This window comes from Anolis sagrei, chromosome X (genome assembly GCF_037176765.1).
Source record: "Anolis sagrei isolate rAnoSag1 chromosome X, rAnoSag1.mat, whole genome shotgun sequence".
NCBI classification, from domain to species: Eukaryota; Metazoa; Chordata; class Lepidosauria; order Squamata; family Dactyloidae; genus Anolis; species Anolis sagrei.
In genome coordinates, this window is record NC_090034.1 from 50800874 (window position 1) to 50825476 (window position 24603).

The following is a 24603-nucleotide window of genomic DNA, read 5'->3' on the forward strand; positions in this document are numbered from 1 at the left end:
CTTTCTTCCTTCCTCCCTTCCTCTGACTCTCCTTCCACCCATCACCTTCCTTCCTCCTTTCCATCCATTCATCCATCCATCTGACCCTTCCCTCCCTCCCTCCCTCCCTCCCTCCCTCTCTTCCCTTCCCTCCCTCTCTTCCCTTCCCTCCCTCTCTTCCCTTCCCTCCCTCCTTCCCTCCCTCCATCCATCCATCCATTGGACTCTCCTTCCTTCCTTCCTTCCTTCCTTCCTTCCTTCCTTCCTTCCTTCCTTCCTTTCTTTCACCGGACACTCCTTCTTTCCATCCATCTATCCATCCATCACCTCCCTCCCTCCCTCTCACTTGCTTCCTTCCTTCCTTCCTTCCATCCATCCATCACCTCCTTTCCTTCTATCCTCTCTCTCCTTCCTTCCTTCCTTCCTTCCTTTCTTCCTTCCACTGATTCTCTTTCTTTCCTTCCTTCCATCCATCCATCCATCACTTCCCTTTCTTCTGTTCTCTTCCATCCATCCATCCTTCCTTCCTTCTTTGCTCCTTTTTCTATCTTCTGCCCCATATTTCATCTACTCCAAAGCCCCTGATCCACGATCAGATGTCTCCTCATTTCAGGAGGGGAGATAATAAATAATAATAGAAATAATAATAATAAGTGATCGTTCCAAATGGAACGAGACAAAGGAGAGAAAGTAAAGACTGCTGAATTGCTCTCTCTCTCTTCACAATCGTAAAGCTCTACCCTGCTTAGTTCTGTTTTGAAATAAACATACACAAGTCTTTTGAAACAAGACCACATTAAACTCTCATACGTGTACAACCATTGTGGATTCCACAGAATGATTTGCCGTAGCATCAAACCCGTTTGCCTTAATATTCATCTGTATAAAAAAATAGACTTGTATCTATTGGAAAGATGGCGGGAATGGGAAATGATGAATAGGATTGGAAACCAGTTGTGCTGATGATGTATTTAAGGAACTGAACTATCCGCATCTTAATGCAGGCCAAAATGGAGCCCTCCAAAGGACTGAATGCATCTAAATTCAGAACTTTGGAGAGTTCATTTAAAGCTCGCATTAAAACCCGGGCTGTATTGATGGTTTGCAGGAGGCAGCTCCCCTCCGTCCCCAGACAATCCGTCGTCATTGAACTTTTGTATGCCATAGGTGGCATACGCATCTGCCTTATATAGTGAATCAGGCCACTAGTTAGACACTTCTGGTATGTGTTGCCCAGCCCTGGATATCCAGGACTCTTTGTAGCTGGAGATGCAGGGACTCGCACCCAGGATCTTCTGCATGCAAAGCAAGCATTCAGCTACTAAGCTCTGGCAAACGTCGGGGGAAAGAAAGAGCTCAAATCTCAGGACAAGTGTAAGGAAGGCAAACCAAACCTGTGGGCTTCTGCAACAGATTCCCTGTCTCAATAGCGTTTTTGCGCTGGAAACCAACAGCTCCCTATCATAATTGCAATGGCGCTGTTGTGCTAAAAAGCAGCTCGCCTTAATCACAGCACCGTTGCACTGGAACGCAGCAACCAGTTTTCATAATTACAATAGAACTATTGCACTGGAACGCAGCAACTCTTCATAATCGCAAATGCACTATTGCACTTGACTGCAGCAGCTCCCCTTTGTAATCACATTGGTACTGTTGTGCTGGAATGCAGCAACACTGTCATAATCACAACAGTGCTGTTACACAGGAACGCAGCAGCTCCTCTATGTCATCACGCTAGCGCTGGAACGCAGGAGTGCCCAAGTTCCCAGCTTGAGGGATGTTTTGTTCATTTTGGACTGAATGTTTTAGCACTGTTGTGCTGGAAAATAGCAGCTCCACTTCATAATCGCAATAGCGTTACCGTGCTGGAACGCAGCGTCTCCCACTTCATAATCACAATAGCGTTATTGTGCTGGAACGCAGCAGCTCCCTTTTGAAATTGCAAGAGTGTTAGCTCGCTAGAACCCACCAGCTCCAGTTCATAATCCCAATTGCGTTATTGCTCTGGAACGCAGCAGCTCTCCTTTGTAATCGCAATAGTGTTACCACGGTAGAACGCAACAGCTCAGTTTCATAATCACAATTGCAGTATTGCGCTGGAATGCAGCAGCTCCCCTAGAATGCAACTGCTCCTATTCATAATCACTATTGCGTTATTGTGCTGGAATGCAGCAACTCTCCTTTGTTATCGCAATAGTGTTACTGCGCTAGAATGCAACAGCTCCTATTCAAAATCACAATTGTGTTACTGTGCAGGAACGTAGCAGTTCTTCATAATCGTCAATGGCACTATTGCACCAGTCTCCAGGCTCAAGAGATGTTTCGCTTGTTAGTTTTGGATGGAGCGTTTTATCAAATGAACCACTCAACGGGGGAACTCCCCGGTCCGCCATTGTGGGGCCGCTCGGCTCCATCACCTGTCCTCGTTGCTCTCTTTGATCAGTGCTTTCAGGGCTGGGGGGAGCCGGGGAGCCTTGGGGGGCGGACCCAGGGCCACCATCAGCTCACTCTTGCGCACCAGGGCCGCCCGCAGCTGCTCGCGCATGTCCTCGATTTTCCCCTCCAGCTCCTTGAGTTCCTTCTCTTTGGCTTCCTTGTCCTCCTGCTGCGGGTCCTGGCCATTCATGCAGTGCCAGACGGGTGCCTCCCGCTCGTCGTCCTCTTCCTCCTCTGAGGGACCGTCCGGCGCGTTCTCGATGTTGAAATGCACCCGCTTGTCCTCCTTTTTCACAGCCGTGCGGCGGAGGTTGTTCCAGCCCGGCTGGTTCGGCGGAGGCGGTTCGGGCTCCTCTTGACTCTTCTGAATGTTGCACCTTTGCAGGATAAAAGAAATAGAATTTGATAGAATTGTAGTGTTGGAAGAGACCACAAGGGCCATCCAGGCCAACCCCATTCTGCTATTGAGAAGGACATAATCCATGCCTTCTTGAAGGATGGCCACCCAGAAACCTCCAGAGAAGGGAAGTTTAGACACCTCAGAGAAGGGAGATCCCATTCTCTATCGAAGAACTCTTACATATAGTATGTTCTTCCTAACGTTTAGGTCAATTCTCTTTTCTTGTAATTTCAATCCATTGCTCTAATGCTCTATTTGCACCACATTTGGTCCTCCTGAGGTTCTAAACAACTATTGCACAATTTGGGAGAGTTTTACCTTTTTTCCAGATTCAGCTTCTTGTTCCTCTGTTCCTCCAAACCCATGTTCAGAGCCCGGTGGATTTTCTGATGTAAACAAAACAAACAGGAGAAAAAAGATTATTCCATAGTCATGAAGAGTCATAGGACTTGGGGCTCAAGGTTTACTTTAGGGGATTCTTTTATTTTGGGGACATTTTCAAGCTATGGATAGTGCAATCCATGGACCATGTTCTTACCTGGCTAGTATGGAGCCAGTAGTTGAACTTCTTCTTGCGCTTGATGCGCGGAAGGATGAGTCGGTAGAAGATGTGCTCCCCGAGGGAGGTGAGGAGAGATCCGCAAAGGCCGATGCAAAGCAGCACAAAGAGGCCGGAGAAGTGGTATATTCCCATCTGCAGGGTCTGAGAAGAGACCAGAAAATGGCATTAATGGGGGCGGGGGGTGTCGACATTATTAGGAAACTACACAATTGTCTATGACAAGTTAGAATCACGTTGGAAAGGGGCACTAAATCTACCCATATGTATGTATGTTTGTCCCGTAAAGGCTTTTCCATGGCTTGATGGATCTAGACCATGCTTGGGACACAAAAACCTGTCATGATCCAACTTAAAATACTGTCTGGATTCCAGTTTTTAAAATCCATCTCTTAGGGCTAGGCCCCCCAAAATGAATAGATCGATATGTATGGATGCAGTGCTCTGGCACTATATAAAGAAAAGGCCAAAGTGAATAGATAACTATACAAATGCTGGACAGCAAAGATGTTCCCCACTGTGGTCTTGGACATCTAGATGTTTCCATACCTCGGTGACAGCGAAAACCCGCTTGCCGCAGGGCACCATCTTGTACCATTTGTCGTGGAGGAGGTCCATGAAGCCAGCTGACTTATATCGGCTGATGAATTCAGAGATGTTGGAGGTGAGGGGTGAGTTCTGGGGCAGGCCAATCCCGTATCCTAGGAGAGATTCAACATAGAGCAATGGTTCTCAACCTTCCCAACACTGCGACCCATTAATACAGTTCCTCGTGTTGTGGTGACCCCCAACAATCAAATTATTTTTGTTGCTACTTCACAACTGTAATTTTGCTACTGTTACGAATCATAGTGTAAATATTTGATAGGCAGAATGTATTTTCATTCACTAAACCCAATTTGCCACAAATACCCAAATTTGAACTGGTGGAGTTAGGGGGGATTGATTTTGTCATTTGGGAGTTGTAGTTGCTGGGATTTATAGTTCACCTACAATCAAGGAGCATTCTGAACTCCACCAACAATGGACTTGAACCAAACTTGGCACACAGAACTCCCATGACCAACAGAAAATACTGAAAGGGTTTGGTGTGCACTGACCTTGAGTTTTGGAGTTGTAGTTCGCCTACATTGAGAGTACTGTGGACTCAAACAATGATGGATCTGGACCAAACTTAGCACAGATACTCAATATGCCCAAATGTGAACACGGGTGGATTTTGAGGAAAATAGACCCTGACACTTGCGAGTTATTGTTACTGGGATTTGTAGTTCATCTACGATCAAAGACCATTCTGAACCGCACGAACGATAGAATTGGGCCAAACTTCCCACACAGAATCCCCATGACCAACAGAAAATACTGTGTTTCCTGATGGTCTTTGGTGACCCCTCTGACACCCCCCTCGCGACCCCCCCCCACCCAAGTGTCCCAACCCCCAGGTTGAGAAACGCTGCCATAGAGGATTGTAGAAGGAACCATATGGAGCGAATAACTTAACACTGGAGAACCTAGAGAATGCCTAGAGACAGTAGATGCTGTCCCGTGTTGGTCACACTACTTCCCTTTGGTTCTGATCTGTCAGACTTGTCAACCATCTACCCCTGTGTATCATTACCCTTGCTTGTTTGGAAACCCAGTGGTAATACACCAGTGACAATGGCGACACTGCACGACGGTAGGGCCGGCCCTAATTCCGACTTTGCTGCATCTCTCCTCTTCCTCCTTGTCCTCTTCCTCTTGACATTTCTAATTACTTCTCCCTGTCCCTCGTCTCCTCCGGCGCTTTGTGATCTCCCGCCTTCTCATTAGCTCCGCCGCAAAACGGGGAGCTGAGCGGAATAGCAATGACTCCCTCGCCCACGCACCCTCCCCCTTGGCTGTCTCTCTCTCTGATGGGGTTTTGAGATTGAAAAGGAAAAGGGGAGAAGGCGTCAAGGTGATGTGGATACGGGAGGGAATAACCCAGGCGAAGCGAAGAAGTAAAAAACTGTGTGTCCTCTAATGTTTCGTCAGTGATAATCAGGACACTTGTGGGAAAAACTGGTCAAGGTGGCTAAAGTTATTGCCGAGGAAGGAGGGAGGCGATAAGAAAGGATGCAGCGCTTTGCTTTTGCCTGAGCCGATGGGAGGAAGGAATTACATGAAAGGGAAGGGAGAGAGGGAAAGAAGAAAGAAAGAGGAATGGGAGGAGAGTAGAAGGAGAGAGGGAGAAAGGGAATCAAGAATGAATAAGAGTGGAGGGAGGGAGAAAGGGAAGAAAGAAGGAAGGAATAGAAGAGAGTGGAGGGAGGGAGAAAGGGAAGAAGGAAGGAATAGGAAGAGCGGAGAGAGAGTGAAAGGGAAGAAAGGGAATAAGAAAGTGGAGTGAGGTAGAAAGGGAAGAAAAGGAAGGCATAGGAAGAGAGCCGAGAGAGGGAGAAAGGGAAGAAAGGAAGGAATAGGAAGAGAGTGGAGAGGGAGGTAGAAAGGAAGAAAGAAGGAAAGACTAGAGGGAGAGTGGAGCGAGGGAAAAAGGGAAGAAGAAAGGAATAGGAAGAGAGCGGAGAGAGGGAGAAAGGGAAGACAGAAGGAAGGAATAGGAAGAGAGCGGGGAGAGGGAGAAAGGAAGGAATAAGACAGTAGTGGGAGAGAGAAAGGACGAAAGAAGGAAGGAAAAGGAAGAGAGTGGAGAGAGAGAAAGGAAGGAATAAGAAGGGAGTAGTGGGAGGGAGAAAGGGAAGAAAGAAGCAAGGAAAAGGAAGAGAGCAGTGAGGGAGGAAGGAATAAGAAGAGAGTGGAGGGAAGGAGGGAGAAAGGAAGAAAGAAGGAAGGAATAAGAAAGTGGAGGGAACCTAAGATCTTCCTCGGAACCTAAGATCTTCCGGGGAGGCCCTGCTCTCGACCCCGCCTTTATCACAAGTGAGATTGGCGGGGACGAAGAGCAGGGCCTTCTCGGTGGTGGCCCCCCACCTGTGGAACTCACTCCCCGGGGAGATTAGATCGGCAACGTCCCTCCTTTCATTTAGGAAAAAGCTGAAAACCTGGATATGGGACCAGGCATTTGGACATCAAGGCAGCTAAAGAAAGACCTGATGACGAGTGGAATCTGATGAGACGGAATGGATTTACGAAACTTCGAATGCTGAGCTCAGGATTAGCCTACTACTGTGTTACTGTATTTTGTGTAGTGATGTTTTAAAATTTTTAATAGATAATTGTTTAATTTGCTTATATATGTATGTATATGTGACAAGGCATCGAATTGTGCCTTCCTTTGTAAGCCGCCCTGAGTCCCCCCCCGGGGGTGAGAAGGGCGGGGTAAAAGTGACGGAAATAAATAAATAAATAAATAAATAAAGGAAAGAAAAAAGCAAGGAAAAGGAAGAGGAGGAAAGAAGATGAGGAAGAAGGAAGGGGTAATTGGGAAGAGTGGAAGGGAGAGAGGGAGGGGAATAAGACAAGAGGAAGGGAAAGAAGAACAGAAAGAAGGAATGAAGGAATTGGAAAAGAGGTAGTGAGAGCTGAAAGAAAAAATAAAGGAAGAAGGAATAGGAAGAGAGGAAGGAATGAATGGGAAGGGAGAGATAGAATTGCAAGGAGAAATAGGAAGGAAGGAAGGAAGGAAGGAAGGAAGGAAGGAAGGAAGAGGGAGGAAAGAAGATAGGGAATGACACTAAAATAGTAAGAAAAAAGAAACGGAAGACTTTCCCCCTTACCTTCAATGGCGAAAGGTTTCCCCACCGTGATCAGCTTGCAGTCCGAATCAATGGAGACCTCATAATCCAGCAAGGATTTGTCCATGATGAAGGCGTTCAATTTGGGCGGGTTGGTCCTAAAAGGAGAAGGAAAATTAAGACCTTGCAATGTTCAAGATGTAGGCACAGGATCGTAGCGTTGGAAGAGGCCCCCAAAGGCCATCCAGTCCCACCCCAATGCAGGACCTCCAGCCAAATAGATAGATGTCCAAAGAAAGAGACCCTACTGCATCTCTTAGTGAGGAGGGAAACCCGGATTGTCCCAAACGGTCGCTTACTTGAGCATGGTAATCCCTGCAGGGGTGGTAGGGACGCTGAGCCGCCTCATATATTCGTGCAAATCAGGGAAACTCTTCTTTATATATTCCTCTGCACTGCTCTCCCAGACGGTGCCAAAACGGAAGCCCTGTGAAGGATGGTGGAGCTGCGAAAAAAGCCATTGTGCATGTCACCAAAATACATTATATCTTCTATACACATAATAAGAGTGAAAATATGTATATGTGTATGTGCCTGGGGTGCCCTGCTTCCAAACACATCTATAGATCCCACAATTCAGGAGACACCAATGACCCTCCCTCCAATGACACTGCAGGTTATAGTGAGCACCATGAACATGTCCAAGAGCCCTGCCAATGTCCTCCACCAACACCATACCACCCACCACCCAAGTGAAGGCTTTCATAAGGAGACAATTCCATCCTAGATTTTATGTGTTTCCTCCACCACAGACATCCCAGTGCTTCTGACTGTTGGTGTGGAATTTGCATGACCCTGCCCACTGCGTCTCCCATAACCCTTTCCTGTGGCGCACAGCAAACAGAGGAATTCATCAGCAACGGAACATACTAGAGAGGTTTAAGGAGAATTCATCATGATGTATAGGAGTTGCAGGTACCGGGATGTATAGTTCACTTGCAATCAATGAGCACTCTGAACCCCACCAAAAAGGGAATTGGACAGAACTTGGCCCACACAACCCCCATGGCCATCAAAAAATACTGGAGGTCTTTGGGAAAAATTCACCTTGATTCGGGGGAGTTGTAGTTCACCTACATCCATAGCCGCCTCATATATGAATACAAAGTCAAAGTACGTGTGTGTGTATGTATGTATGTATGTTCCACAAAGGCGTCTCCATAGCATGATGGATCTGGACCAAACTTGACATCCTTATCCTTCATTACCTAACGTAACATAATGGCAGGGTTTCCACTACAAAATCAATTTTGTGTGGGGACAAGCACCCCCATAGTGAAAATATATGTATGTCATGCTCAGATGCAACCAGCAGAGGGCATTATGTGTGTAGAAATAATTAGTGGATTTTTGGGTCGTGTCAGGAGTGTCGCTTCTGGTGTGAGAGAATTGGCCGTCTGCAAGGATGTTGCCCAGGTGACGCCTGGATGATTTGATGTTTTTATCATCCTTGTGGGAGGCTTCTCTCATGTCCCCACATGAGGAGCTGGAGCTGATAGAGGGAGCTCATCCTCCTCTCCCCGGATTCGAACCTTCAACCTGTCGGTCTTCAGTCCTATCGGCACAGGGGTTTAACCCACTGCGCCACCGGGGGCTCCTTCATTCTTAGTGGATGTAGAAAAGGAAAGTGGAAAACTATGAGGGAAGCGAAAGGAAGGGGGGAATTGATCAAAAGAGAGGAACAAAAAAGGAAGAGAAATGAAGGGCGGAACTAAAGAAAAATAAGAGTAAAGAGGAGGTATATAAAGAAAAGCAAGGAAGGAAGAAGAAAAGAGTGACAAGATATATGAGGGAAAGGGAGAAAGGAAGGAAAGGAAGAAATAAGAGGGCATTGGTATATGAAGGAAAGGAAGGAAGAAGGAAAGGAAGGAAGGAAAAAGATGGACAAGATGTATGAGAAAAAGGAAGAAAAGTAGGAAGGAGGGAAGAAAATAGGGACAAAATATGTGTGGGGAAGGGAGGGAGGGAAGAAAGAAGAGAGCATTGGTGTATGAAGAAAAGCAAGGAAAGAAGAAGAAGATACAGGAGGGAAAGGATGAAAGAAAGGAAAGGAGGGGAAGGTGTAAGGAAAGGCAAGGGAAGAAGGAAAGGAAGGAAGGAAGAAAAGAGACAAGATATAGGAGGGAAAGGGTGAAAGGAAGGGAAGGAAAGAAAAGGGAGAAGGTGTGAGGAAAGGCAAGGGAAGAAGGAAAGGAAGAAAAGAGGGACAAGATATAGGAAGAAAGGGTGAAGGTGAGCGGAAAGGCAAGAAGGAAAGCAAGGGAGGAAAGAAAGAAGAAGGGCAAGGTGTGAGGAAAGGCAAGGGAAGAAAAGGGAGGGAGACGGTATATAAAGGAAAGAGGAAAGAAAGAATGAACCGGAAGGAAAAAGAAGATATATGTGCTAGCAATAATCCAACCCATCAGCAGGTTGCTTTCGCCAGGCCCACCTTGGGGTCATGGATCCCGGAGAGCTCTTCAAAGGTCTTCTCGCCCACCATGACGGCAGCCAGGTTGGCTGTGTAGCTGGAGAGGACCAAGAGGCAGAAGATGGCCCAGAGGTTCATGAGGAAGCGCCCGGTCCAGCACTTGGGGGTCTTGCTGGAGACGGTGCGCCCGAAAAGGATGGCGTAGCAGAGGTTGAGGGCGGAGGAGTAGGAGAAGATCTTCATGCGGTTGCGCCCGTGCGGGGTCATGCCGTAGGGGCTCTTCCACTCGTACAGGGTGAGGAAGAGGGCCGTCATGTGGAGGGCCACAAAGATGCCCACCCACATGGTCCAGTGCAGGGGCCACATGAAGGCCCCGATGGGTGAGGCCGTGTCCCGGATGCGCACCAGGATGCCCAGGCTGGTGGAGAAGAAGGGGCTGGTGAAGTCGATGACTTGGCTGCGGGCTGAGTTGATGCTGAAGGAGGTGACCGCCATGTGAGCCGTGCCACTTAGCAGGTCGCCCACCAGCCCCGTCCAGCGGCCGTTCTTCCAGGCCCCGTACTTCCCGTCCCCGACGATGTAGAGGTCGAAGTCGAAGGGCAGGTCCTCAGCCAGCTTCTCCAGGAGGTCGATGCAGTAGCCGTAGCAGCACTTGCGGTACTCGGCCGGCACTGAGCCGTTCTCCGAGTTCAGCTCCTCAAAGAGGGCATCCAGCACCGCCGAGTCATTGGTGTGAGGGTCCAGGCACAGCTGTCCAGCCGGGCAGTTGCCTTCTTCGTCCACCTGGAAAGGAATAGATGCCTTAGAAGTTGGAGAAGCAAACACACAGCGGTAGGGACCCTCAGATTAGAGAGGAAATCCATGCCCAAAGTGTGAGGAATCAGGTGGAGGGGGAAAAGATCAGGTGAAGGAAGGAAGGAAGGAAGGAAGGAAGGAAGGAAGGAAGGAAGGAAGGAAGTTAGTTTGTGTTTTTCCCGCATGGCAGGGAATTTGACTAGATGGCCCATGTGATCTCTTCCACGTGTATGAAAATATAAAATGCTGAAGAAAAGAAGGAAGAACAGTGAAAGATGGAATAAGAAAAAGCTCAAATGGGAAAAAAAGCCAGGAGGATGGAAAGGAGGAAAAGGGGAAAGATCCAACAAAAAGGACACAGGAAAAGAGAAAAGATGGGGCAGAAGGGAGAAAGAGGAGCAAAGAAAGTTGGATGGATGCATGGAAGGATGGGTGGAAGGAAGGAGGGAAGGAAAGGATAGAAGGAAGGGAGGTGATTGATGGAAGTAAGAAAAGAGAAACGGATAGATGGATGGAAGGAAGAAAGGAAGGAAGGAAGGAAGGAAGGAAGGAAGGAAGGCGAATTACACAAAAGGAAGGCATAAAAAGATGAAATCCTTAAGAAAAGGAAGAACAAACTTGAGTGAAGAAAGGGAAAGAAAAAGAGGAAAGAATGAATGACCAGGAAGGATGGAACAAGAAAAAGCTCAGATGGAAAAAAAGGAAGAAAGATGGAAAGGAGGAAGAGAGTAAAGATCAAACGACAAGGAGACAGGAAGGAATAAAAGATGGGGCAGAAGGAAGAAAAAGCAGAAAAGGATGGATGGATGGAAGGAGAGGATAGAAGGAAGGGAGGTGATGGATGGATGGACAGATGGAAGGAAGGAAGGAAGGAAGGAAGGAAGGAAGGAAGGAAGGAAGGAAGGAGAGTCCAGAGGAAGGAAGGAAGGAAGGGAGGGAGGGAGGGAGGGAGGGAGGGAGGGAGGGAGGGAGGGAGGAGAGGATAGAAGGAAGGTGATGGATGGATGAAGGAAGGAAGGAAGGAAGGAAGGAAGGAAGGAAGGAAGGAGAGGAAAGAAGGAAGGGAGGTGATGGATGGATGGAAGGAAGGGAAGGAGAAGATAGAATTTAGGGATGGATGGATGGATGAAGGGAGGGAGGGAGGGAGGGAGAGGGTAGAAGGAAGTGAGGTGATGAATGGATGGATGGATGGATGGATGGATGGATGGATGGAAGGAAGGAAGGAAGGAAGGAAGGAAGGTTTTGACCTATAAAACCCTATACGGCTCCAGCCCAGTGTACCTGTCCGAACGTATCTCTTTCTATGTCCCACCTCGAAGTTTAAGATCTTCGGGGGAGGCCCTGCTCTCGGCCCCGCCTCTATCACAAGTGAGGCTGGTGGGGACGAAGGACAGGGCCTTCTAGGTGGTGGCCCCTCGCCTGTGGAATTCACTCCCTGGGGAAATTAAGTCATCAACATCCCTCCTCTCCTTCAGAAGGAAGTTGAAAACATGGATATGGGACCAGGCCTTTGGGTAATCTGGCAGACTGACAAGATAATGACGACCAGAAATTGGAAAGGACTATGGTAATGCTGAATGGACTTACGGATATCAGAACTCGGTGAACGTTGGCCACTAGTTTGGCTTTTAATTGTTTAATTGTTATTGTTTTAATGGATTGTTTTAAATACTGTGGTTATTGCTGTTATGTAATTTATTTGTTGAATTGTTGGCATCGAATTGTGCCGGTGTAAGCCGCCCTGAGTCCCCCCGCGGGGGTTGAGAAGGGCAGGGTAGAAGTGCCCAAAATAAATAAATAAATAAATAAGGAAGGAGAGGATACAAGGAAGGCAGGTGATTGATGGAAGGAAGGAAAGAAGAGTTCGGTAAAAGGAAGAAAGATAGGAGATGGAAGGAAGGAAAGTGATAGATGGAAAGGAGGAAGTAGAGAAAGTGAGGGGTGGATAGAACAGGAAGGAAGTTGAGATGCCATGCTTCTGTTCAGGCCCAGGATTCTCTCTGTGTCTGAGAAACCCATTCCTGCCAAACCCAACGCACCTCCCGTGTGAAGACGAAGGGGTGCTCCACCAGGGTGACCACCCGGAGCTTCATGCGGGAGAGGCCGGCTGCCTCGGCCTGGCTCTTGCGCTGCAGGTGCTGGGGCCAGGTGCCCTCCTCCACCTCCATCTCGCCGCCCCTCCAGCTGCCCACCGTCACCCAGGTGGGCTGCCCCACCGAGTCCCGCAGCAGGCTCCAGACCTTGTAGTGGCGCTCTGTGTGGATGTGGGACCTGTTGTGGACGCAAACCTTGCCCGTCCGGCCCTGGAAGGAGGTGTTGGCTAGGAAGCTGGAGAACAAGAGGAGAAAAAACGTTGCCTGGAAACACCACTTGGTTGACCATGAACTCTTGGCGTTCTCTGGCACAATAATTCCCAAGCTATGCTTATCTTTCTACACAGAAAACATTCTCAAAGCCATGCTTTTCTATCAATAGAAAGTTTATTAAAATTTCTTCTTTTTGATCAAGAGAGGAAACCTGTTCAAAGTTCTATGTGTTGTCGAAAGCTTTCATGGTTGGAATCACTGGGTTGCTGTGAATTTATAGGACCGTATGGCCATGTTTCAGCATCATTCTCTCCTGATGTTTTGCCTGCATCTGTGGCTGCATCTTCAAAGGTTCCGTTGGGAGTGAGGCAAGTAGAAAATATATATCCCCATGGAATAATGTCCAGGGTGGGAGAAAGAACCCTTGTCTGTTAAAGCAAGTGAAAGTGTTGCAATGAGCAAGCTGGACTAGCATTGAGTAGCCATGAAGCTGCAAAGTCAATCAGTGAGGGCATCTGCTTAGAGGTAGTAAAGCAAGTGGCGTGTATATATCCCTGTGGAATGGTGTCCAGGGTGAGATAAAGAACCCTTGCCTGTTAAAGCAAGTGTTAATAGCATTGAGTAGCCATGAATCTGCAAAGTCAACCAGTGAGGGTATTTGCATAGAGGTAGTAAAGCAAGTGGAGTGTGTATATCTCTGTGGAATAGAGTTCAGAGAGGGAGAAAGAACCCTTGTCTGTTTGAAGCAAGTGCAAATGTTGCAATGAGCAAGCTTGAATAGCAGTGAGTAGCCATGAAGCTGCAAAGTCAATCAGTGACGGTAGCCTGGTCTTTGTTACCTGGAGGCACACTCTGTTTGAGAGGTGTTCACTGGCCCTTGATTGTTTGTTGTCTGGAGTGCTCCTGTTTCTGAGTGGTGTTCTTTATTTACTGTCTTGATTCTGGAAACAGGAGAACTCCAGACAACAAACCATCAAGGGCCAGTGAACCCCTCCCAAACAGCGAATGCCTCCAGGCAACAACAAGCAAGCTACCTCTATGCACATACCCTCACTGATCGACTCTGCAAACTTCATGGCTACTCAATGCTAATCAAGCTTGCCAATTGCAACATTAATAAATAATGATAATAATAATACTTTATTTCTATATTGCCTTATCTCCCGAAAGGGACTCAGGGTGGCAAACATTCACACTGGCTTTACACAGACTCGGGTTCTTTCTTCCACCCTGGACAATATTCCACGGGGATAGATACACTGCACTTGCTTCACTGCCAACAGAACCTCTGAAGATGCCATTAGCCATAGATGCAGATGAAACGTCAGGAGGGATTGCTACCGGAACAGGGCCATACACCCTGAAAAACTCACAGCAACCCACTATTCAAAGATCTTTTTTTTTCTGCCAATGAAAGTGGGGAAAACATTTCCCAAGGTCTGCTTTTCATCCTTTAGGGGAAACATGGCCCACGGTCTATTTTTATTCTGTAAAGGAAGCATCCCCCAAGCTCTGTTTTTCTGCTATGAACATGGCCCAAGGTTACTTTCCTCTCCATAATGGAGACATTTCCAAGGCTATGCTCTTCTGCAAGAGACACGACTCTCAATAAGGGAAATATTTCCCAAGCTCTGCTTTTTTCCAATGGAGCAGGTACCCAGGCCCAGCGGCCGGATGCGGCCCCTTGGGCTCTTTTCTCAGGTCCTTCTCTCTCTCACCATCCTATCCTATCCTTCCTTCATTCCTCTTCCCTTCCCTCCCTCCCTCCCTTCTTTACCTCCTTCTTTCTCCCTCCCTCCCTTCCACCCTTTTGTCCTTCCTTCCTTCCTTCCTTCCTTCCTTCCTTCCTTCCTTCCTTCTTTCCTCTGTCCCTTTCCCTCCCTCCTTTCCCTTCCATCCTTCTCTTCTTCCCTCCCTCCCTTCCCTCTCTCTTTCCTACTTCCTTCCCTCCCTCCCTTCTTTACCTCCCTCTTTCTCCTTCCCTCCCTCCTTCCCTCCTTCCTTCCCTCCCTCTTTCCTTCCTTCTTTCCTCTGTCCCTTCTCTCCTTCCCTCCTTCCCTATTTCCTTCCTTCTTCCCTCTTTCTCCTTCCTTCCTTCTTTCCTTCCTTCCTTCTTTCCTCTGTCCTTTCTCTTCTTCCCTCCCGCCCTTCTCTCTTTCCTCCCTCCCTCCCTAACCTCCCTCCTTCCCTTCTTTACCTCCCTCGTTCTCCCTCCCTCCTTCCTTTCCACCCTTTCATCCTTCCTTCCCTCTTTCCTCCCTCCATCCCTCTCTTTCTCCTTCCTTCCTTAGCTTTTGTCTTTCCCTCTTTCTCAGTTTACTCCTTCCCTCCCTCCATTCCCTTCCACCCTTCCTTCCATCCTTCTCTTCCTCTCTCCCTTTCTTCTCTCTTTCCTTCCTCCTTCCCTCCCTCCCTCTCTTCTCACCCTCTTTCTCCCTCCTTCCTTCCCACGCTTTCGTCCTTCCTTTCCTCTTTCCTCCCTCCTTCCCTCTTTCTTTTCCCCCTTCCTTCCTTCCTTCCTTCCTTCCCTTTTGTCTTTCCTGTCCTCAATCTTTTCTCCCTCCCTGTCTGTCTGTATCTATTCCCTTCCAGCCTTCGTTCCTTCTCTCTCCCCCCCCCCCCCCCTTCCTCTTTTTCCTTCCTCCTTTCCTCCTGGGGGATGTTTAGTTGGGAGAAGAGAAGGTAGAGAGGGAATATGAGAACCATGTTTCAAGATTTCAAATGCTGTCCCATTGAGGAGGGGGGAAAACTGACTTTCTGCTACTCTAGAGACCAGGGCACAAGGGAGCAATGGTTTCAAATGGCAGGGAAAGAAATTCAACCATAAGCATTAGGAAGAACTTCCTGAGAGTAAGAGCAGTCAGTGAGTGGCCTAGGCTTCCTGAGGGTGTGGTGGAGTCTCCTTCTCTGGAGGCTTTTCCGCAGAGACTGTCTATCGGGAATGCTTTGGTTGTGCCTTCTTGCATGGCAGGGGGTTGGACTGGATGGCTCTTGGGGGTCTCTTCCAGCTACAGGATTCTATATTAGGAGTAGGCAATATGGGGTCTAATCTATACATTTTTTCTCTCCTGTCCACCATCTTATCCTGATCAGGACCAACCCTTTTGGGATCCAAATGTTTCCCACCTTTCCTTCACTTTCTGCCTCCAAAAGAGAAGAGGAAGAGGAGGAAAGGGCAGGGAGGGGGCTCGGGGAGAACCCCTTCCCTCCTAACCCGCCCACACCGCTCCGGCCCACCATGAGGCCCCCAAGTTAGAAAGTTTGCCTACGCTTGCTATAAAGGAAACTGAGCCCAAGATGTGCTTGTGGGCTTACTCACTGGGAGAGGTAGCGTCCCGATGACTCAGAGCCTTCGAGGTGCTTGTCGTTGCAGTTCATCATGCTCTGGATGAGGGCCAGATCGGGCCGCAGGGCGACGGCACTGGCGATGGCTCGGGCCACCAGCTCCACGGTGTCCTGGACCAGATGCTCCAGCGGTGGGCGGTCCACCTCTCCGAAGGCCAGCAAACCAAGGGGCAGCCCTTCCGTCTGGAGCTCGGCCACATTCTGGGGCTGCCCCAGCACCCAGTGGAACTCCTGAGTGACCCCCAGGTCCTTGGCTGTCCGGAAGACCATCCGAGAGAGCCGGGTGTCACAGCCGAAAAGCAGGGCCGGTCCCGGGAGCTCGCGGTACTCCTCCAAGTGTCGGCGGAGGTAGCGGGCTGTCTCGGCCTCCTCCTCCCAAAGGCTGAGGTCCACTACTGCTGTCCTCTCCAAGCCAGCGCGGCTGGTCCAGAGGTCCACAAAAGCCGAGGTGTCCCAAGCGTGGCAGAGGATGAGGGTCACCTCATGCCAGTTGTTGGCCCGGAAGATGTTGGCCAGGAGGTCCAAGAGGGTCTCGAAGTCAACATGGCGGTCCATGTGGAGGTGGAAAGGGTTCTGGTGAGGGAAAGAAATGGAAAGGGAAAGGAGGTCAACCATGGATGTCTTATCTAGAGTGACCGTTTGGTGTCGTTTGGAGCAGAAATGGAACAGAGGTCACTCATAACACAAGTTTATGATCTAAAGAGTGAACAGCTAAGGCAGCAATTCTCAACCTGGGGGTCAGGACCCCTGGGAAGGGGTCAGCGGGGGGTTTCACAGAGGTCGCTAAAGATCATCAGAAAACACATATTTCTGATGGTCTTTGGAATTCCTTTGACAGAGAAGAATGTAGATCTTTCCGCCTGTCCTTCTCTTCCTTTTTGGAAACAGACCACAAATCCTCCCACCAAAAGCTCTCCTCTGCTGTGATTGGCCGACCTCTCAGCCAAGGGGAGGGGTGTTTCTGAGACTCCAAGCGGGGGAGGGGAGAGCAGGTGTGCTCGGCGCATGGCAACATGGTGCGCAAGTGCGGTCGAGGGAGAGCGTGTGAGGCTAGAGGGAGGCTCGCACCAGTGAGTCCCTTCAAAGCATAGGGGTTATGTGTGGGAAGTTTGGCCCAATGCTAGCGTTGGTGGGGTTCAGAATGCTCTTTGATTGTAGGTGAACTACAAATCCCACCAACTACAACTCTCAGCTGTCAAGGTCTATTTTCCCCAAACTCCACCCGTGTTCACATTTGGGCATACTGAGTATCCATGACAAGTTTGGTCCAGATCCATCATTGTTTGAGTCCACAGTGCTCTCTGGATGTAGGTGAACTACAACTCCAGAACTCAAGGTCAAGCCCACAAAACCCTTCCAATACTTTCTGTTGGCCATGGGATTTCTGTGTACCAAGATTGGTTCAATTCCATTGTTGGTGGAGTTCAGAATGTTCTTTGATTGTAGGTGAACTATAAATCCCACCAACTACAACTCCCAAATGACAAAATCATTCCCCCGCAACCCCCCAGTATTCAAATTTGGGCGTATGGGATATTTGTGCCAAATATCGTCCAGTGAATGAAAATACATCCTGCATATCAGATATTTACATTACGATTCATAACAGTAGCAAAATTGCAGTTATGAAGTAGCAGAGAAAACAATGTTATGGTTGAGGGTCACCACAACATGAGGAACTGTATTGAGAGGTTGCGGCATTAGGCAGGTTGAGAAACATTGGCTAAGGGCTGGGCAACTAAGATCCCATCTAAACTGACCGACTGATGCAGTTTGGACAGAAATGGAACAGAGGTGTATCATGTATGACTAAGGCCTCATCTAGACTGACCGTTTGATGAAGTTTGGAACAAAACTGAAATAAAGGTCAATCACGACATGAATTGATGATCTAAGGACTAGACTTCGAGATTGACTGTTTGACGCAGTTCGGAGCAGAAACAAGTTGGCCATAGTTTGATCCACGATCTAAATACTGGTCAGCTAAGGCCGCTTTTCGACTGACTCTTGAATGCACTTTGAAGCAGAAACAGAATGGAGGTAAACCACAGTTTGGTTCCCATCATGAGATGGTAATCTGTTGACCGGATCACTTACGAATATCTGTAAAAGCCCTTGATGCACATTAGTGCTCTGCGATTTGTGTTGCCACCATCTGTAACAATAATAATAATAATAATTCTTATTATTATTACTATTATTACTGAAATGATCAGCGAACGAGTGCAAAAAGTCAAGAACTGGACATCACCTGGTAGTGATCAACTACATGGATTTTGGCTAAAATATCTGACTAGCCTACATGGAAAAATGCCCCAACAATTCAATGAGATGCTACAAAAAGGAAGTATCAGCGAATGGTTAAAAACTGGGAGAACATATCTGATACAAAAGGATCCAGCAAAAGGGGCAACACCAGGAAACTACAGGCCGATAACATGTCTGCCCACTATGTTTAAACTATTGACTGGCACCATAGCTGACAGAATTCAAGACTATCTTGAAGAAAATAACATCTTGCCAGATGAACAGAAAGGCAACAAACGGAAAAGCAGGGGTACAAAAACCCAGTTATTAATTGACAAAATGATTCTGGAGAACTGCAAAAGCCGAAATACCAATCTTCACATGACGTGGATTGACTACAAAAGATTTTGACTCACTCCCACACAGTTGGATCATCAAGTGCCTAGACACCATCTAGATTTGTAAAAACGTTGGCACTTTTATTGAAAATATGATGAAGCACTGGAAAACTGAACTGTTTGTCGGAAATGAAAACTATGGAATTGTCAACATCTGAAGAGGAATGTTCCCATTGACCCCACTGCTTTTCATCATTTCCATGATCCTTCTGTCAAAAATCTTACAAAAAACAAACCTCGTCTATCAAATGTATCCAAGATCTCACAAAATTTCACATCTGCTGTACATGGATGACCTGAAGCTGTATGGAAACTGAAACAGAAATCCAGTCTCTGACTAACACTATCTGAATCTTTGGCACGGATATCAACATGGAGTTTGGTTTGGACAAATGTTTGACAGTAGCACTGAAGAATGGAAAAATCATTGAAAGTGAGGGCATAAATATGCCCAATGGCCAAGCGATCAAGTATCACCAGCCAGAGGCCTATAAATATCTGGGCATACTACAGCTGGACAACATCAAACATGAACATGTGAAAACTGTGGTCAGCAAAGGATACATTCAAAGGGTCCGAAAAATTCTCAAAAACAAGCTCAAGGGAGGCAACACCATCAAGGCCATGAACACCTGGGCCATACCTGTCATAAGATATACTGCTGGCATCATAAACTGGACACAGGCAAAACTGGACAATTTGGACAGAAAAACAAGAAAACACATGACCATTCATAATTCATTACATCCTCACAGTGATGTTGACCGGCTCTATCTGCCTAGAAGGTCTGGTAAAAAGGTAAAGGTAGTCCCCTGACATTAAGTCCAGTCATGTCTGACTCTGGGGTGTGGTGCTCATCTCCATTTCTAAACCGGAGAGCCAGCGTTGTCCGTAGACACCTCCAAGGTCATGTGGCCGGCATGACTGCATGGAGCGCCGTTACCTTCCCGCCGGAGCGGTACCTATTGATCTACTCACATTTGCATGTTTTTGAACTGCAAGATTGGCAGAAGCTAGGGCTGACAGCGGAAGCTCACGCCGCTCCCCGGAATCGAACCTGCGACCTTTCGATCAACAAGCTCAGCAGCTCAGTGCTTTAACCCACTGCGCCACTGGGGGCTCCTCAGAAGGTATGGTAGCAGAGGACTTTTACAAGTAAAGCAAGCAGTCGAAGAAGAAAAACGTGCCCTGGCAGAATATGTCAAGGAAAGCCAAGAACCTGCTTTAATTGAAGTCAATAATCGGAAACTTCTCAAAGCACAGCAGACAAAGAGTCAGTACAAGAAAACTGCATTACAAACCAGAGCTGACAGCTGGTAAAACATAGCCTTGCATGGGCAGTTCCTTGAGGAGATTGAAGGAAAAGTTGACAAGGAGAAGACCTGGTTATAGCTCACGAATGGGACTCTGAAGAAGGAGACAGAAGGCCTGATTCTTGCAGCCCAGAAGCAAGCCATCAGAACCAATGCCATTAAGGCCAGGATTGAAAAATCAGCGGATGACCCAAAATGCAGACTGTGCAAGGAAGCCAATGAAACCATGGATCATATCCTCAGCTGCTGCAAGAAAATCGCACAGGTGGACTACAAACAAAGACACAATTCTATGGCCTAGATGATTCACTGGAACTTATGTCACAAGTACCACCTGCCAGCAGTAAAGAACTGGTAGGATCATAAACCCGCAAAGGTCGTGGAAAATGAACATGCAAAAATACTGTGGGACTTTCGAATCCAGACTGACAAAGTTTTGGAACACAATACACCAGACATCACGATTGTGGAAAAGAAAAAAGTCTGGATTATTGATGTCGCCATACCAGGTGACAGTCGCATTGAGGAAAAACAACAGGAAAAACTCAGCCGCTATCAAGACCTCAAAATCGAACTGCAAAGGCTCTGGCATAAACCAGCACAGGTGGTCCCAGTGGTCATTGGCGAACTGGGTTCCATGTCAAAAGATCTCAGTTGGCATTTGGAAACAATAAACATCGACAAAATCATGATCTGTCAACTGCAAAAGGCCACCTTACTTGGATTTGTGCGCATCATTCCAAAATACATCTCACAGTCCTAGACGCTTGGGAAGTGTTCGACTTGTGATTTTGTGATACGAAATCCAGCATATAGATCTCGTTTGCTGTGGCATACTGTGCTTTTGTGTCAAGAATAATAATAATAATAATAATAATAATAATAATAATAATAATAATAATGTTTATTTATACCCTGCCACCATCTCCCCAAAGGGGACTCGGGGAGGCTAACATGAGGCCAAGCCCAAAACATACAATCCAGCAAAATAAAATACAAAACAACAGAAAAGTTACATCACAACAAAATACATAAAGTAACAAAATAAATAAACAGTGCAAAATAACAGGATTTCCTATGTGATCATCTACATAAAATGAATGCATTTTAACACCACTTCAACTACAATGGCTCAAAAATGCTTCCGAATCATGTTTTGACAAGGTCTTGAGCTTTCTCTGCCAGGGATGCTCGCTGAACTACAACTCCCAGGGCCCCATAGCTTTAAAGTGGGGTCAAACTGCTTTCCTTTTATGGTGTAGGTGCACCCTTTAGATCAGTGTTTCTCAACCTGGGGGTCGGGACCCCTGAGGGGGTCGCGAAGGGGTGTCAGAGGGGTCGCCAAAGACCATCAGAAAACACAGTATTTTCTGATGGTCATGGGGATTCCATGTGAGAAATTTGAGCCAATTCTATCATTGGTGAAGTTCAGAATGTCCTTTGATTGTAATGAACTATAAATCCCAGCAACTACAACTCCCAAAAGTCAAGGTCTATTATCCCCAGGCTCCACCAGTGTTCACATTTGCGCATATTGAGTATTTATGCCAAGTTTGGTCCAGATCCACCATTGCGTGAGTCCACAGTGCTCTCTGGATATAGGTGAACTATAATTCCCCAACTCAAAGTCAATACCCACCAAATCCTTCCAGTGTTTTTCCGTTGGTCATGGGAGTTCTGTGTGGCAAATTAGGTTCAAATCCATCACTGGTGGAGTTCAGAATGCTCTTTGATTATAGGTGAACTATAAATCCCAGGAACTACAACTCCCAAATTACAAAATCAATACTCCCCCAACCCCACTAGCATTTACATGTGGGTGCATTGGGTATTTGTGCCCAGTTTGGTCCAGTGAATGAAAACACATCTTGCATATCTGATATTTACATTATGAAATATCATTTAACAGTAGTAAAATGACTGTTATGAAGTAGCAACAAAAACAATGTTATGGTTGGGGGTCACCACAACATGAGGGACTGTATTAAGGGGTCACGGCATTAGGAAGGTTGAGAACCACTGCTTTAGATGTTATGGATCGCAGCCAAAAGCGGAGCAAAAGAGTTGGGTGACCGCTAGATGTCAGCAGAGAATTCCTAGCTAGATTTAAGGCATTTTACGAAGAGGGATGAGATAGAAAGTGGATTTCTGGAAGGGTGATATTGGCTTCTTCTGAGGCTGAGAGAGTGCGACTTGCTCCGTGTCTTGAGCTGAGATTCGAACTCTGGACTCCACAATTCTGCATCCAAAACCTCTAGATTCAGACACAATATCTCTTATGCTTGACCCAAAAACAAACAATTACAATAGGTGCTAAATAGGACTCTCAAGACACGGATTCGAACCCGATTTATTTATTTATTTACTGTATTTATACTCCAGGAGCCTCAAGTGGCACAATGGGTTAAAGCCTTGTGCTGGTAGGACTGAAGACCAAAAGGCTGGAGGTTCGAATCCGGGGAGCAGGGTGAGCTCCCATCTGTCAACTCCAGCTTCCCATGCAGGGACATGAGAGAAGCCTCCCACAGGATGGTAAGACATCTGGGCATGCCCTGGGCAACATCCTTGCAGATGACCAATTCTCTCACACCAGAAGCGACTTGCAGTTTCTCAAGTCGCTCCTGAAAATAAAAAAATTATACCCCGCCTTCAGTCACCCCAAAGGTGACACCGAGTGGCTTACAAGTAGGCAACAATTCAATGCCGCATAAACAGACATACAAATAGAAAAGCATATGCATTAGAATCATAAAGTTAAAAAACATATATACATTAAAACCAACTATTAAAACCATACGATCCAAAATCATAATCCAGGAGCCATTCTGGTTGTAATTGCACTTACTCCGTATCACATTGTACTGAGTTTACTGTCCGAAGGCTTGGTCCCAAAGCTATGTTTTTAATTTCTTTCTAAAAGTCAGGAGGGAGGGCGCTGATCTATTTTCACTGGGGGGGGGGGAGTTTCACAGTCGAAGGGCAACCACTGAGAAGGCCCTGTTTCCCGTCCCCACCAATTGCGTTTGCAAAGGAGGCAGGACTGAGAGCAGGACCACTCCAGAAGATCATAGGTGGGTCATAGAGGGAGATACGTCCAGATAGGTAAGCTGGGCTGGAACTGTTTAGGGCATTATAGGCTACAGCAATGTTTCTCAACCTGGGGGTCTGGACCCTGGGGAGGGGGATCGCGAGGGGGTTTCAGAGGGGTTGCCAAAGACAATCAGAAAACATATTTCTGATGGTCTTCAGCACCCCTTTGGCAGAGAAGGGTGATGATCCATCTGTCCTCCTCTTGCTTTTTGGAGACAGACGGTGAATTTTCCCACCAAAAGCCCTCCTCTGCTATTATTGGCTGGCCTCTCAGCCAAGTGAAGGGCTGTTTCTGAGACACCAAGTGGGGAGGGGAGAGCAGGCATGCTCGGTGCACGGCAGCATGGTGAACATGTGTGGGTGAGGGAGAGCATGCGAGGCTGGAGGGAGGCTCGCACTAGCAAGCCCCTTCAAGGCATGGGGGTTCAGTGTGGGAAGTTTGGCCCAATTCTATTGTTGGTGGGGTTCAGAATGCTCTTTGATTGTAGGTGAACTATAAATCCCAGCCACTACAACTCCCAAATGTCAAGGTCTATTTTCCCCAAACTCCACCAGTGTTCACATTTGGGCACATTGAGTATTCATGCCAAGTTTGGCCCAGATCCATCATTGTTTGAGCCCACAGTGCTCTCTGGATATAGGTGAATTACAGCTCCAAAACTCAACATCAATGCCCACCAAACCCTTCCAGTATTTTCTGTTGGTCATGGGAGTTCTGTGTGCCAAATTTGGGTCAATTGCATCGTTGGTGGAGTTCAGAATGGTCTTTGATTGTAGGTGAACTATAAATCCCAGCAACTACAACTCCCAAATGACAAAGTCTACCCCCCCCCCCAACCCCACCAGTATTCAAATTTGGACATATTGGGTATGTGGTCCAATGAATGAAAATACATTCTGCTTATCAGATATTTACATTACGATTCATAACAGTAGCAAAATTACAGTTATGAAGGAGCAACAAAAATAATTTTATGGTTGGGGGTCACCACAACATGAGGCACAGGTTCACAGCTTGGGGGTTCTCCTGGATTCACCACTGAGCCTGGAATCCCAATTAAAACTTGTGCGCCAGCTGTGCCCGTGCCTTGGGAAGTCAGACTTGGCCACGGTGGTCCACGCTCTCGTTACATCTAGGATAAACTACTGCAACGCACTCTATGTGGGGTTGCCTTTGAAGCCTGCTCAGAAGCTTCAAATAGTCCAACGAGAGGCAGCCAGGTTAATAACTGGGGCGGCATACAGGGAGCACATAACTCCCATGTTACGCCAGCTCCACTGGCTGCCAGTTTGCTACCAGGCACAATTCAAAGTGCTGGCTTTGGCCTATAAAGCCCTAAACAGCCCCGGCCCAAATTACCAGTCCGAACCTATGAACCATCACGGAGATTAAGATCCTCCAGTGAGGCCCTGCTTTCCATCCTGCCCCATTGTCACAGGCACGATTGGTGGGGACGAGAGACAGGGCCTTCTCGGTGATTGCTCCCCGGCTATGGAACTCCCTTCCTGGTGAGATCAGGTCAGCCCCCTCCATCCTGTCCTTTAGAGGGATGGTAAAAACTTGGCTGTGGGACCAAGCTTTCAGGATAGGAGAATAAAACGGCAATAGGAA

The 24603-nt window shown here is 47.4% G+C and overlaps 1 protein-coding gene across 1 annotated transcript in view; it reads right to left on the minus strand.

Annotated features, from left to right (window-relative positions):
- Positions 1-203: 203 nt before the first annotated feature.
- Positions 204-24603, minus strand: part of GRIN3B (glutamate ionotropic receptor NMDA type subunit 3B) — a 47866-nt gene continuing 23466 nt past the window's right edge. Inside the window, exons 2-10 of the mRNA XM_060785157.2 lie at positions 15918-16516; positions 12332-12620; positions 9519-10280; positions 7390-7535; positions 7073-7188; positions 3924-4075; positions 3354-3518; positions 3134-3201; positions 204-2792 (exon numbers count right to left, since the gene is read on the minus strand). Of these exons, the coding sequence (XP_060641140.2) occupies positions 2393-2792; positions 3134-3201; positions 3354-3518; positions 3924-4075; positions 7073-7188; positions 7390-7535; positions 9519-10280; positions 12332-12620; positions 15918-16516 (2697 nt within the window). The 3' untranslated portion in view covers positions 204-2392. The remainder of the gene's footprint in view (positions 2793-3133; positions 3202-3353; positions 3519-3923; positions 4076-7072; positions 7189-7389; positions 7536-9518; positions 10281-12331; positions 12621-15917; positions 16517-24603) is intronic.